We start from the raw sequence: 15,597 nt of genomic DNA, 5'->3' as shown, positions 1-15,597 counted from the left end.
CTTGACGTATGTTTAGTTGTCGATGCGCTCATCGACAGGATCAAGATTCGCGCTGAAAGTCTAGTGCATAACCAGGCTACTAAACTGAATGTGTCGACGCATCCGCCTCTGGACAGAGCAAAAATTGTTCATCTACTGCTCTTCAAGGTCAAGGGAATGCATTAGGTTGGGTCAAATGAGTATGGGGAGCATGCACCAAATTGTAGCCGCTACATGACAATCTCCATCTCTGCATGCGATATTAGAGTTCGATGCGGGTAATCGTCAGCGTGCCCACGAGCCCGGTCCCGCAGTGGGATGCGTGGCCATATTCAACGCTAGTGTAGATAGTCCGCAGCATCACAACTTTCGATGCACGATGCGGGCGTGTCGTCGGTTGACTGCCTCCTGCGATCACATAGTATTGAACGTTGATGGCGCACACCTATTGGGTCGTCCAATTGAGCAGGAGGATCGAGGCATAGGACGAGTTGCACAAGAGCAGCAAGGATCAGACCAAACGCGGTAGCCTTCCCCCATTGCGTGGGGAAATTGAGGATAAGGAATTCCAAGGGGTTGAGCACTGCGTCTGAGAATTTACATACCAGTAAATGATCTATGAACCAAGACGCGCTCACTTGAGGCATGTCAGACTAGTCTTTTGCCATTTCCTATGCAACAGAATCATGGTGTCCTGCCAAGATGATATCGGAAACGTAACAGAGTCACAGGACCAGACACGTGAAGCATTACGACTGGATGAGGAAGAACCATCCATCATCTACAAATTCGATTCAGGTGCTATATGTCTTCAAATAAGGATGAGCCAGCCTTTCGTTGCATGACCGCCCATCTAACTTGGTGTTAAATCTCAGAGAAATTGCATAAAGCTGTGCGCAAACTAGATGACATACCATGTTCGGCGAAGGATACCTTGATGAAAGTCGATCCTAAGGGGCAGGGCCAGGCACAACATTGGCCTCAATGCCATCATCCAAGCCAGTACGTACTGAATGCGCAACGTAAGTCAAAGTGATTGACGGCACTAGAAGGATAGATACCCGAGTCATGGAGTCCCCTTGGACCATGAGTGGCAGTAAAATACACAACAACATGCCATTCGTTCCGAGACATTGCTTTCTGCGAGCCATGGCTTGACAGGAGTTACCTACCAGTTATGTCAGGATATTAGCGATGTGAAGTGGCTTATGCATTTATTATCACGAACGTTTTCCTTTGACCTAAGAAGTGGTCCTGGAGGGCTCTTCGTGGCCACATGATCTGATTATCTTCAAGCGTTTAAAAGCGAGTGCGAGTGTTTGAGTGGTCATACTAATCCTAGATAGCCCGTACCAGAAAGTGGGATAGCAGCGTGCTCGACGCGTCTGGTGAAGTCACAGCCCTTTCATTCTTCAGACGTCCTTTCCCAGATGATATCGACGAGCTGATCATCATCAGTGCAGCGTCGGTATCGTCTAGTGTTTAAGCACTGGTGTGTCTCCACGTTCCAACAGAGGCCGAGCGCTACTGATATTCAAGGTATGTTCCCAGCGCGTGAGGTGCAGTACCGAATGGGTGAAATCGCTGTTCGACGACGCGCGCCTCGTCACTGCTACATTCGACCTCCCCTTTTGAATAGACTTTTACGCGCATCAGAACTGCGTGTCTTATGAGAGGGATACACTTCAGCAAAACACTTACTTCCATCTTCATTGAGTAAGGTAAAGAAAAGTTGATGTTGAAAACTACAAAGCTTTGTGCCGCCGGTGTCGGTCTGATCGCGTATATATCCCTTCACACCGAGTGGCTTCACGATTACAAACTTTTTCGTCACCGAGACCATCATACCACGACCGAAGAAATTATATGTAGAGTGGAGTGAATCAAGCCACTCAAATGTGCACAGTGGGACGATGACACAGGATCAAAAATTCAAATGAATTTTCGTCGACGATATTCAATCACGTGATCGTGTCGCGCAATACGACAGGCGTCGCCAGTGATTCGCCACAATTTGCGCCAGGCATATTGGGTCTCAAGCCTACTGAGGCCTGAAGGTCTGAAGCTTCGGTACTTTTACTCAGTTGTGGTGAATCGCTCATGAATCGCGGAATTGCAGCTAGAAATTTTTACTACGCAAGTGACGCTGTATGTATTTCAAATGAGTAGATGAAGTTCTTTGTCTGATACATATATTCAAATGACGTTCGCAGTTTCCCATTTTGCACCTGCGAACATATCTTGAAGTTAAAGACAAGCGTGTATCTTATCCGTATTTGTGGCCTTCGCACACGAGGTTTAAATCATCATAGAGGCGTCTAAAATTACAGAACCTCTACGACCTTCAAATTATAATCTGCCGTAGGATTTCTGAAGGGATCTACGCTCTCTGGCGATGAGAAAAAGCACGGCTGATAGTTTTTTATCGCAGACTCGGTTGTTTCGTATTCAGATCTACAAGCAGGTGACTTAATGGTAGCCATCTTACCTATCGGAGACCAAGACAGCACAACCCAATGAGGGAATGGATGCCTGCGAATGTCCATTGGTCACAGGTGTTCGCGCTGCTTGTTTCCTAATCCAAGGAGGGAACCTACATTCATTCTCCCTAATAGGTGCTGGAGTGTTCAAGTTGATTTAAAAAAACCAGCGATTGCCGGTTCGTTGACCAGACGTGCCAGAATGATTGCATATAATTTATTAGGCTCCCGGGGGTGCTTTACTTATGGTTTCTAAGATGAGTGAAAAGTGAAAAGTAGGAACTCATGTTTGCACGTCCACTAATCAACAAAACGGACACGTCCGAAACACCGGAGACACCTGCGCGGTCCTGCTTTGGGAACTTGCGAGTGACCCCAGCCACTTGGATCGCTCTTTTAGTGTGTGGAGGGGCTGAGGGTATAAATTGATGGCACTTACCAATGTGAAAGCCATTCTCGACGGAGTTGTGAGTGGACAAAAAGTCATTCAGGTCGTTCACCTGAATCCAGGGGCGTTTCAGGTCTAGTCAGGTACGTCGGCAGATTGATTCGGCAGATTGGTTCCATTTTGCTGATGCACCGAGGAATCTCTTGTGCGGCCGGTGTATGTTTATTCGGCCCGGGGGCTAGTTTCGAGTACTTATCAGTCACTTCTAAATCTACTGGACACAACGCCGAACTTTACTGACACTTTCAGATCAAAAGTGTCGTCAATATAACTGGTTAAGCTCACCCGAAGTCGATGTGGCAAAGCTTTTGCACAATAGTAGTCTCGAACTTGAATCAAGATTAGTACCGTCACCGTAGAGAAGCGTAAGAGGGAGAGTAGGTGGAATTTAATGTCATTTCGCTAGTACTAACAGAATAGACAAACTTACTTGGACACCATTGTTACTCGCATCTTGACATTAACTCTATTATATTGATCTGACGAGAGTTCCTTCCTGCGAAGAATGGATGGTTGGATGATAAATTTTCTGTTGTCCAAACCCGCTCACTACAATCAAATTAGACAGAAAGTCCTCAACGTATAATGAGTTGGACCTAGCAAACCTTGTTCAAAAGTGGCAGATTCCTTATTTCGGATTCGGCAACGTATTTCCATTCTGTTCTCTATGGAAGGTTTCCCCGATCCCTTAAACGGTAAGTAAACTGAATTGGTTTCGTGAAGGACCACTGTGACGAATCGGCAGCACCTAACTAACTTAGGTGAAGGGCAAGTGTAGAACATTGGTGCCGGTATCAGCATAAGCCTATGCATGCCGGAGTCGCTACCATGCAAGATTCTGTAAGTTACATGACGCGGTGATCCTCATTTGTGACATACTAGCCGATATCGCCTCTTCGCCGTTCGCATTTGCCCACCGCACCCTCAGGAATCATACTACGTAAATATCCATACAAGCCCGAGCGCAGTCTCAGTCAGAGTGGACCAACTTTCGAATACATATGTGGCCTGTTCCCGTTCGTCATTCCTTTAGCAATAACATCTACCATATTGAGTGGCACCGAGAAATTATTCCTCACGTATATACGAGGTTGTCTGAATGATGTCCATTTCCTTTTTCCGCTCTTGAAACTCGCCAAACGTCTGGAGGCGCAAGACACAGTGCGTGAAGAGAATTGTGACCTACTTATAAGCATGTAACGTCTGCTGTTCCGATCACGTCAAACAAACCGCCACCCCATGCAGCACTCAGCTTCGGTGGCGTTGTTTCGCCCATCTTCTAATCGCCTTGAACTGGGTGCGTGACGCGCAATTAGAAGACGATCAAACCACCATAAGAGGTCAACGTGTACCTGAAAGAATTGATTGAAAAGTGGTATTAAATGTTGGCGCTGAACATAAAAAAAACGGACATGGATGAGAATGGCCCTAATCCTGGCCTAAGGGGTTCCCATACTCACGGTCTCAGATTTGTGCCGTCGTACGTCTCCGGCATCAGGTTCCGAGCTCCAGGATAGACCCTGCAAGCAATGTAGGCTGCTATATGGGCAAGGACCGGAGAAGTCAATCCCCGTGGTCTAACTTTAGCACCATGATCAGTGCATCCACAAGAAAGATTGAGATGTTGATTCGACCCGCCATTTTGCTTTCGAGATCACAAAACTTACGTAGAGCTCGATGTAGTATACTCCGTTGACAGCTGGTTTTCTTACATGTGAAGTCTGCGCATGGACTGCATCACTGGCAGCAGCAGATCGTCACCACAGGGCGGAGCCACGCACGACGTTACCCCGTCCAGGATACAGAAAGCAGCCGATCTAGACGGACAGGTCAGAATCGGACAGAGATACTCTGACGAGCGTCGTACACACATCTGGTATTTGGGACACGACTCTTCTCTACACTCCCAGCCCGTGGGCTACAGTCTGCATAATCGCGCCACCAGAGCTAGTCTCCCAGAATATCGCGATGAATAAGACCTCGGGCCACACGGAACGGGTGTTATGAGAAGTACGATTACCGTATTACATTGTAGGTTTTTCTGGATATTTAACGTACAGGATAGGAGCACGGAACTCTCAAGGGACACGGAGTTATAAATCTGAGCTTCACGGTCACAAAAAAGCCAAGTATCCAACTTACCGGCATAAATAATGTCAAGAAAAGCAGCTACTTGAATCTGTGACTCGTGAACTCAATTAGCTTAAACGAGCGAGATGGGCTGAGACACTTGCCATGCCATGGTATTTTCTCGACTGAGGACACCCAGAAATCAGTCCGGCCCCGGAATATCGATCCAACTCCGAATGGTGACAAGTGAAATGGACAAAATGGAACCAAGCACTGTACAGTGTATCATCATGTAATCTCCGGACACCACTGGCGACGATTACAAGAACCGACGAGCCAATGATAGAATGCATGAAACATGCGGAAACAGACACCTGTGGAGTAAGACTCCGTCCAAGTCCGCCTGCCGAATTCCATGCAGCGCGACAAGCGCGTTAGTGCGAGTGTAAGAACCCACATTCAACGTTCCTATCTCCTTTAACGAGATGTCTTGGACCAACGTGTAATACTAAGTTCTTGGACTAACCTTTCAACAACTTCCAACCTGCTGATAGTTTTGACGTCTCTGGTCCAGAGGAAACCGACTGGATCCGGGTCGATGAGGCAGTCGACATAGCAAACGGGTGCCAGTACCAACCAGTAGTAGAACGCTTTGCGCAAACGCCTATACCGAATATCGTCGCCTCGAGGCTCGCATTGACCAGCGGAATCAAGCAGTTTGTTTCAGACTTGTGATAAGCACACACGCGAATCCTCGTATGTCTGGGGACGAGACCAATATATGCACATCTCTGGGTTCGACTATTCATTTGAACTGTTTCGTAAGTCGGGTTGCGACAAGTTCGAATTGTCCCGTATACAGCATCGGGCTGTCGCCTGCGTTATCTCATGGAACGATGACTACGTCCAAGGGACCTAGTGATACATCGGGTCGGGATTCGGTTAGAATAAGTAGCAGTCGTACCAATCCAGTGGATGCGAAGACCAACCAAATGTGTGGAACGTCATCCTAACTCCTCCGTCACTGAGCTCCGGTCCCGCTTAATTTCCAGCTCCGTAAGCAGAAAGCCCTGTAGTCCTGCGACCGCCGCCAGGTAGCACTGGCATAAGTAGTAGTCATACGCGGCGTAGTGTAAATACAGCTGGCCGCTTTGGAAGACTGCGCGCGGTGACAAACCCATGAGATTTCAATGCTAGACTCTGTGCACCGAGTCCCTATGGAACGTGACAGGATTCAGAGAAGCATGTTTGCCGAAACAGGCATGATCGATTGGATTTGTTTCATTACTTAGAATGAGAGGGTCTTGAACCGGACTCCAGGAACGCTGCAGCTCAGCTACATTTACATTGTAGAGCTCGAGGTTCTCACAAGAGGGGGCGCGTCTTGCAAATCGGCGGTCGCAACTGAGGTGGTCTGTGATATGATAGTAAACGACGTGTCTGTTATGACCACTAGATGACTGCACTACCGCATGTCGTGACAATCATCATATATTTGCTCCCGGAAGAATATATGGTGATTAATCGCACGGATAAGTCCTGGGACCAAATAAACACCGTAACCGTGTATCAATAACTACCACGTCGGGGATGAGGTAATACTATACTAGTCCATTGTAAGCGAGAGAACCAGTGGTCTCAACCTACGATGCACCAAAAAGACGACGTGTATGTCCGTTGACGAGCGCGGTAACTGCCAAGTACTTTAATAAGTACGAACGCCTGTGGTGGATACGTAGGCGCCCACATACCAAGCAAACGGCCCAATCATGCCTAAAGTTGGGTTAACTGCACTGGCAGTGCAAATGCTCAAATACCGTTCCCATGTATTAAAAAAACAATTTACGACATAATCCTATAAACGGACAGTAGCGTGCCTAGGGTGTTGATTGATTGCCACGCGACTGCCTCGTTGTGGCAACGAAATGAAGAAGAAAAAAAGAAGACATACCACGGCGGAAGGAGAAGCGACCCTTCTTTCGGAGAAACGAGATCTCTCCGAACGAAGCCAGGCTCGCAACGAATCATGGGCTGACGCGGGGACATACAGCTGCTACCAAGTCTCCGGTGCGAGGTGCGTTGGGGCAGGGTTCGGCGGTTCGCCATGCTAGCGGAAAGATCTGACTAAATGATAGGTCGATCACCCGACTGCTACAGCAGCGATCTTTTGCAAAAATGGACAAGCGCGCGCACGATGGCACTGTGTTCAATTTGCCAATGGGCCGGGCTCAAGCCGGAACTCGCGAACATACCCACACACAACCTGCCGCCCACATCAACCTGGCCGGCCAAGCTCTGTATGAATATAAAACCAGCCAGGGCGCTGTGATGCGTTCCTCAACATCCTCCTCCCAGCTCCCCACTCTCTACATCTCTTTCAGACATGCCCGAGCCGATCAAGATGCTTTACCTCCCAGAGACCATGGCCAACTGGCCATGGCCGAGGATGATCAACCCTTACTACGAAGAGGTCAAGGCAGCGTCGAACGCATGGTTCAGAAGCTTTAACGCCTTCAAGCCTGAATCACAACGCGCCTTTGATAAATGCGACTTCTGTAAGTACAGGCTTGCCTAGCGTGTTATTCTAGTCCCTGAGCGAATCGTCTTCGTTCTTGACAGGCCGATTAGCATCTCTCGCGTATCCATGGAGCAGAAAGGGTGAGTTTGGCCCGCAGTCGGGTTGCCATCACAACAGTAGGCTAACTTTATGTTCCAGAACATCTTCGCACCGGATGCGACCTGATGAACGTGTTCTTCGTAATTGACGAGTACACGGATGTCGAAGATGCAGATTCTTGTCGGATGATGGTGGACATTGTTATCGACGCGCTGAACAACCCTCACAAACCTCGTCCGGATGGCGAGATATTGTTAGGGGAAGTAACGCGGCAGTAAGTATTCTAGTTCGTGCATGCTCAGTGTCGAACGCAGCTCACCGTGCATCATGGCATCTAGATTTTGGGCTTTGGCCGTCAAGACTGCTTCGCCGAGCTCTCAGAGACACTTCATCGAAAGCTTCACGGCATACCTGGAGTCAGTCGTCTCCCAAGCCGCTGATCGTGACAGCGGCGTCATCCGCGATGTCGACAGCTACCTCGCGAACCGCCGCGAAAACATTGGCGCACGACCTTCGTACGTTCCATTAGAGCTAGGAATTGAACTCCCCGATGAGGTGTTCTACCATCCTGTCATCGTCGAGTTATCAATCCACATTGCTGATCTCATAATCTTTGACAACGTGAGTCACTTATCCCATTACAATCATTTCATATTAATGGTTTTGATTGGGTTGCAGGACTTAGCCTCCTACAATAAGGAACAAGCCCATGGGGACGACCAACATAATATCCTGACGGTCATCATGCACCAATACAACTACGATATCGACAAGGCCATGGCTTGGTTGGCAGACTTCCATGCCGAGGTCGAGACTAAATTTCTCGATGGTCTGAAGCGAGTGCCATCCTGGGGACCTGCAATCGACAGACAGGTCGAGGAATACCTCCTCGGGCTTGCAAACTGGCCGCGATGCAACGACTGCTGGAACTTCGAGAGCGGACGTTACTTTGGTAGCAAGGGACTCGAGATCCAGAAGACGCGGACGGTGCAGTTGATGCCGAAGAAAGTAAACCACGATCGTGACCGTCGGAGAGAAGACGTCGACGTGCCTTTGGTGGATATATGATGTCGTTGATTCAGTTGAGTGTTTCTGTTCGCCCTAATGTGTATTATATCCGCGAAGGACTTTGTAGCTTATGACAACCTGATACGCGCACACTTACGATACACAGCGCACATCTAGAATACCACGAGCATACATACCTGAGCGATTCCGACCACGAGCGGATCTAGCTTACTATGTAGACGATTATTGCATACGATACCTACCACATGTTACGACCATATCTTAGCGAATGTATGCAGGTTGACAAGCAACGCATAAAATAGACGAGTAGTGGGTCCGATATTAAGCAGGGTTGGGCGAATAGAAGCATCAAAGCTCAGACGAACAGCACTGAAGACAATGCCGGAGTGGTGGCGGTGGCGAGTCGCGACAACGACCAAAGACATACACACAGGACCGCATTTGCCGCTGGCGGACACCCACCGCTGGCATGCACCATTAGAATCTAAATCTCGAGCTTGTATTTTGCCCTTACCTGGCCCTCGCTCTGTCCTAATACTGGATAGTGCAAGAATACGAATGCTGAAAGGCGATGCCTTGTTGCTAGGCGGCACACACACAGCACTATGATCCATTCAATTGCGAGTTGCCGCATGCCCCCACGTTCAGGCTTCTGCTCGCAAGTTTCATTGTCTCGCTTCCATTATATACTCCGGTCTTTATAGTACGCCAAGGTGAATTCACTGCTACATTCTCCGATTCATGCTCAGCCATTTAATGCAATTTCTTAGAACATAGCTGGCATGAGATGAGCGAGGGATTGTGACCTGACCACGGCGAGACGCCGCCATCGTGTGTTCTCGAGACTCCAGTTCGTGTGCCACTGGCCATCTGGAATTACAGACCGCGTGCTCCTACGTTCTGCTCGGCTTGGGCAAGGACGGATGGGAGTCTAGCGAGCAAGGAGCCAGGATTGCGGTCGCGCCAAATTGGTCAAACTACCCCACCTACTTGCACTCAATGCGTCAAGTCTATGTATCACGTTGCGTGCCGTTTATTTGGAGTGTCCACGTGTATGGTACGCATCGTGGATGTCCCGATAGGAAGTGCTCAAACCTTGTTCGCAAGTATGCACAGAAGCAGGTATACGGAGGAAGAATATGGACAAGTAAAGCGATGGTAGAATTTGAAGTTGCGACAGAGACAGCAAACTCAAATGGTCGCCACCTGGCCGTCCTGGACGCGCCAACGGGACACAGACGATGAGACACAGCGTCCCAGACTTTGGTTGGACACCGGGCCATGTGGTCAGACATCCGCCGCTGCGGTGAGGATGTTCGCCGCAAACTTCTAGCTTTCCTAGCCTTCGGCATTTTCGCCCCGAAACGCCTCGGAACTCGACCGGTCGACCCGCTTACTTGGACACATTTCTACTTGTAAGTACACCTAGTCGGGGAGACTCAGGGAGCTCGAGGTACATAGTCTCTTCCCAGATATGTAGTGTTCAAAACACCTCTAGGAACATGACCGGGGTCGTATACTGTACGTAAATGACCCACGCGGGCCCAATTTCATTTTGAGCGGAGGAATGCCCGCGATGATCGTGATCCCTACCTGTTCTTCCACCACTGCAGGCGCACTGGCAGGACATAACACGTATTAGCTGCTCGCTATCCCGGATTCATGCTGAACCTTTGAGAATACTTCATTGACAGGGTGCTGTGACAGGGCTGATTTTCCGTAAAACTCATACGTGCGGGTACACCGATGAGTGTTTATCGGTGAGAGGATCAAAATTGTGTTAGTAATTATCAATCCGATATGGTGTAGTGGCTAACATTATCGCCTCTCACGCGATAGCCCGGGGTTCGATTCCCCGTGTCGGAATTTTTCTTGTTGTGCCGTCTGTTCTTCGAGATCTTGTTGACCGTTTGTGTTTTGCTGCAGAAATATACAAGTCATCTACGTTTGCTTCATTTGACAAATAGTACAAGATCATTATTGGTGATACCTTTGCTAGTGTAGTCTCTTTTCATTTATCATCCATTTTGAGCACATATGTTTCCAGTGGAACTCTGAGATCCGGGTCTGAGAATATCATATGTCACTCTGCAATCAGTATGGTCATTCTTTCCATTACACTGCTTGTCCTTGCGGACAGTCTGACAATTGTAGTTCGATTAGTCCTTGTCTATCCTGTATAGATCGCGCGCGGCCGTCGCTTCACGGCGAAGCGGATCTCACCTTAGCGGATTTGGAGACAGTAGATGAATCACGAGTAGCTGTATTTGTTTCTGAACGGAACTTGGTTATTTTGATTCATGCCTATCCAGGCAGGATGCAGCGAGCGCTGTCGTTACTATGACCTAAGATCGTTGCATATACTCGCCCGTAGCGTCGCGCGAAAAAACGATCACCCTGGCGTGCATCGAAAACTTCAGGCTAGTCGTAGGTCAGGGGCTGACTTTGAACGGTGATGATGTGGCATCGCTGCCGAGACCTTTTTGAACCATTCCATTTCTTCAGTTAGCCAAGTGTATATGTATGCACAGTCTTGGATTCGGTACTACACGAAATGCTCCACCGCCAGGGAGCGAAGTTTCTCCACTTACCTACAAGCTACATAGTATGGTAGCTTGGCAGCCGCACATATGCACAAAAGCGGTATGAGAGCGCGAGGTCGTTCTGCTGCGCAGAACAAAGGCAGAGTGGAAGATTGGCTGAGCCCGACAACTCGCCTGCATGATATTGGCACACGCGAGGGCGCAGCTGTGCGCCTTCCGCTTCACGCCCACAGATACTGGGCTTGATCTTGTTGCCTCCGGTCTTGTAGACTACATATTCCTGGCCGTCCGGCTCGAATTAACCAAGCGACGGATACGGCTGGGACAACAATCTGCATGGTGACATCCCTAGCGTCAGCGCTCGCTCGCTACACACAGGTGCCAGGCGCACACCTTGGTCACCACGAGCGTCGCAAAAAATGAGCAGGCTCACGTCAGCGCAGTGAGGCTACGCGGAGCATTTTACCGAAATCCCGTCCCACACAAATCTTCGCTCTGTAAGCAGCACACGTAAGTCATACAGTCAGGACGTGCTAATACCCAGATATTGCACTGTGCAATCAAGTACGCACCCGTCTCCGAACGTCATGAGGTATGCGGGTGCGCGGGTATCCTTGACCGCCTCTGCTAGACCACTGGGGTTGAGCCAACTCTAGACGAAACGCAGCGGCATCTGCGCCCCGAGTTCGGAAATCTACGGTTACCCGTCTTGTACTATGGGCATATGAATGCACTGGTCGAGCGAAACAAGGTCTTGCCGTGGAAAGGGGGATAGCGTCCGCCCACGCACTTGAGAACGATGAAACAGGGCGAGACAGGGCATGATTATCAAAACACTCAGTGCACATCTGACGCTTGAGGGTTATTCAGACGACCTCGCGTGAGACAAGTAGACAAGACATTGGCATCGGCTCGCAGTCAGTTTGCTCTGTAAACGGGACACATTCTTCGCGAAAGGTGTTCTGGATCTTAAGCTGCCCAGGAAAAGACACACCTAAGACACGATTTTCTGTGATTCCGTACTTTTTTTCCAACACAAAGGAATAATCCTGACATGATGGAATTGGTGGTCGTTTAATGGTACGCGAAGATCGCGCTCATGGTCTGCAAAAAGATGCGAATATCCGTACAATGAAGGCGATAGGCGCATCTTGTGAGGGAGATAACACGATTTCTGTCAAAGAATTTTCCTGTGATCTTCTCGTTGTTAGAGAAGTATAAGCAATACGTTGAACAGCGGTTCAGACATACTGAGGACATCCAAAAGCTTCAAAGGCATGCCAATTCTGCGCTCTTGTCGAATCCATACGATGTCCCAGGCCCTACGGCACATTTGAATCCTCCGTTTCATGGGGTTCGGTACATATAACAGCTCGAGAACAGCAATCTTGCAGCGAGTGTAATTGCCATCTGCAGTACCTCGGTGATCCGCGAGAATTGGCCTGTTTGAATTGCTAACATCGTATGTAAGTGTAATTATGCTGATGCGGCGTCGAGGCTGGATGTTCGTATAACATTAGCGAAGATAATCTTGTAAGAAAAAATCAGATGTCAAGCGGGATATCTTGCTAAACAGTTTCATGGAGATTCTGTCCCCTTGGTCAAATTTGTCTTCTATAGTTGACCTAAACAAAATGGCATTGCGAGCGACGAAAAAAAATGCAAGGGTCGAAGCTTATCTTGTGAGTAAAGACGAGCGCGACGTCCGGGTATTTTTGTACATAACAGCGAGTTTGGCCCTTGCGTGAACGCTGGGCTTACAATAGCTCCCTGTTCCTTTGTCCTTTCCAAATACAAATTCAATTGGAGGGAAAAATGGCGGTATATGCACACCTTCCGTAGAGAGCGACATCTCGCCAAATCGACGCCGGAAAAGGTTCTGTGCAATGTGCATGAGACACTTACAAATTATTCAATGGCAATTGTCTCGCTCATCTGCGCGACATCCTTCGGGTCTCTGGGTGCTAGCAGGGAGGTCTACCGCACGAGCGTATGTCAGAAGGTGCGTCATGATCCAAGGACCTTACCCCGAATGGTCCCTGGAGCTTGTATGTAACTATATTTCTATGACCACTTGTTGAACAGCGGCAGACGCGCGACGCTTTAATCTACACGTCTGCCGGTCCTGGCGTACTGCACAGTACATACTCAGGCTGATTTTGAAGAGTTCTAACGGCCAACGTTATAGATGCATAAATAAAGACAAATACACCGTTTCCGGTCGAGTCCCTCGGGCCACTTTCGCAGTGTGATCCCCTTAAGTTCAAGCTGTCTCTTTCGCGACAAGCACTTGCGGCTACTCTTCATTTTATCGCGTACCTGGATCAGGTCCACCTCTCTGTAAGATCTGAATCACAGGAATCACAATTGTTTCGCAAATATCAGAAGGTCTCTTCGCCTCGAGGTGATTTCAAACTCACCAGAACTTGGGGCCGCTCGTCGGTAGGCTCTTTCGCCAAATATTCTACGGGACTTTCTCCGCCGCTCATGAAGGTCGGAATTAATAAGCGACTGTTCACCGTCTCCAACACAACCACTGCATGCACAAGTTCTTCCACGAGCACGAATTCGATGCACCTATTTACAACATGTTTGCTGACCCGGCCGATATGCATGCCCTGGCCTACTTCTTGGTTCTTCCATACAAATACGTGCACGATAAGGACAATCTAGGGCCTTTTCTCCGTTGATTCAACTTGACGCAGTGGGTATAGCCTGATCATACTCTAGTGCACGGCGAGTGGCGCTGATAAACGCATGCATTGGAGGAGGAACTTGCGCAGGGTGTCGAGCAATTGGAGCGAGATGGCTGAATCTTCAAGTCTGGACTTCATCCATCGTGGGGCGCGCGGCCATACGGTGCAGGACGTATACACATGTCTCCTTGTCTGTGCATATGTGCGGCACTACCCAGTACCGCTCTTGCAATCGCGGATCATGATATAGTCTCGCCCGGCACCCATGCCTCGTAAGTAGTATCGGCACTTCCGGAAATCATTCCCGTAGTCCGTTCATGCACCCACCGCACTCGTCCAATCGCTAAGCCACTGTGGCAGTTTCCGTCAAGTCCTTCTTCCATGATCGGCAAAGGGAGAACCGCAGGGAAGCACAGATGCAGCCGAAGGAGTGCGGCGGTGCGCGCCCTCCCGCGATTTTATCCTTCGTTTATTCCATCAGACAGGCAGCACTTATTAAATAATGGTCTGCTCTCACCTATGGATTGGACTGGGCCTCAATGATCATCATATTGATGTCACGCCGCACTCAGTGCTGGCATCCGTCCTCGCCACACGCGCCGCTGGGCGGCGTCGCAGCCGAGCACTTAGTAGCTGACGGATCTCGGTATTCTTGCTAATACTAAGGGCTCAATATTCCATTCTCCATATTTTCCGCTCCACTTCGTCGACACTTCGCATGGCCAGACGTGGCTAGTAAGGCTGCCCGAACATTCTCCCTCATTACTCGCTAGTCCAATCACCGTCTCCATTGGGCATGGTTCAATGCGCTTGGTCCGTCACATATGTGGGTCCAAATTACGAATCTTCACCTTTGTGGACATGCACATTCTATTCCGAAGGCTTGGACACTCCGAGCTCGGCTACGGGTTACACGAGTCGCCCCGCCGGTACGCTATACCAGTGTCGCTGACTGGCTTCGGCATGCATGCTGCTAGTTCTGCGGTAGTGCAGCGATAACCCCCCGCATGCCCGTGATCCCCGAGAATGATACAGGTGCTACTCATGTCGTTCCACGAGGCAGGTGTATCTCAAGTTCCGGCGCCCGCCTGCGCCGTCTAGACAGGAACGTGGCGTGCTATATGTTGCAGCGATGTTTGGATCCAGGAGAGGAAGGCCTGGTTGCCGCACCTCGAGGCATTCGAGATCCAGATCCGTGCAACGCACGTCCTTCACAGTGGTTTATTCACACAGGCAGCTGGGTGACCTGGGTCTGCACCAGCTAGTCCGCATGACGTGCCTGGATTACACCAGGGGCTTCCGGGCCAACGCAACGTGAGCACGGCTAGTACAGATCCCAAGTGCACACGCGCGTTTGTTCGCCCGACACCGACACCGACACCGACACCGACACCAATATCGATGGCCGGATCCGCACGTATTGTGACAAACAATGGACTGTAATGGTCTACGAACGCACAACTACAACATGTCGTAGTGGTACAGTGTACACGCGCTATCGCTACATCGGTCTGCCTACTATCCTGCAGCGGGCTGAACCTCGTTCTCATGGTCATATCGACTGGTCGTCTTTGCTCTCGTATCCGCGTCCGTGTTCATGCTTGTGGTCGTGCGCATGGTTCTCGTCGTCGTAGAGTGTCGTGTCTGTGGCCGCAGCCGGTCGTGCGCGCGCGATCAGCCCCAGCACGTCGGGCGTGCGGGGGCTAATGCGGCATGCGAAAGGGGCGGGCGAGCT

General features: G+C 49.6%; 3 protein-coding genes across 3 annotated transcripts; 1 reads left to right on the top strand and 2 right to left on the bottom strand.

The window, feature by feature from the left end:
* Positions 1-241: 241 nt before the first annotated feature.
* Positions 242-626, bottom strand: FIBRA_06229 (uncharacterized protein; the record flags this gene model as incomplete). Its single annotated transcript, XM_012327963.1, has 2 exons — positions 242-387; positions 425-626. The coding sequence occupies 2 exons, from the start codon at positions 624-626 to the stop codon at positions 242-244; spliced, it is 348 nt and encodes a 115-aa protein (XP_012183353.1).
* A 6,276-nt stretch (positions 627-6,902) lies between these two features.
* FIBRA_06228 (uncharacterized protein) lies at positions 6,903-8,662 on the top strand (the record flags this gene model as incomplete). Its single annotated transcript, XM_012327962.1, has 7 exons — positions 6,903-7,051; positions 7,113-7,274; positions 7,333-7,532; positions 7,597-7,635; positions 7,694-7,868; positions 7,933-8,215; positions 8,273-8,662. 7 exons carry the CDS (start codon positions 6,903-6,905, stop codon positions 8,660-8,662), a joined length of 1,398 nt encoding a protein of 465 aa, XP_012183352.1.
* A 4,812-nt stretch (positions 8,663-13,474) lies between these two features.
* FIBRA_06227 (uncharacterized protein) lies at positions 13,475-13,655 on the bottom strand (the record flags this gene model as incomplete). The annotated part of the gene is made up of 2 exons (XM_012327961.1): positions 13,475-13,513; positions 13,587-13,655. 2 exons carry the CDS (start codon positions 13,653-13,655, stop codon positions 13,475-13,477), a joined length of 108 nt encoding a protein of 35 aa, XP_012183351.1.
* Positions 13,656-15,597: the final 1,942 nt, after the last annotated feature.

This window comes from Fibroporia radiculosa (genome assembly GCF_000313525.1).
Source record: "Fibroporia radiculosa TFFH 294 genomic supercontigs, scaffold6557, whole genome shotgun sequence".
Lineage (NCBI taxonomy): Eukaryota > Fungi > Basidiomycota > Agaricomycetes > Polyporales > Fibroporiaceae > Fibroporia > Fibroporia radiculosa.
This window is presented reverse-complemented; position numbering and strand designations above follow the sequence as displayed.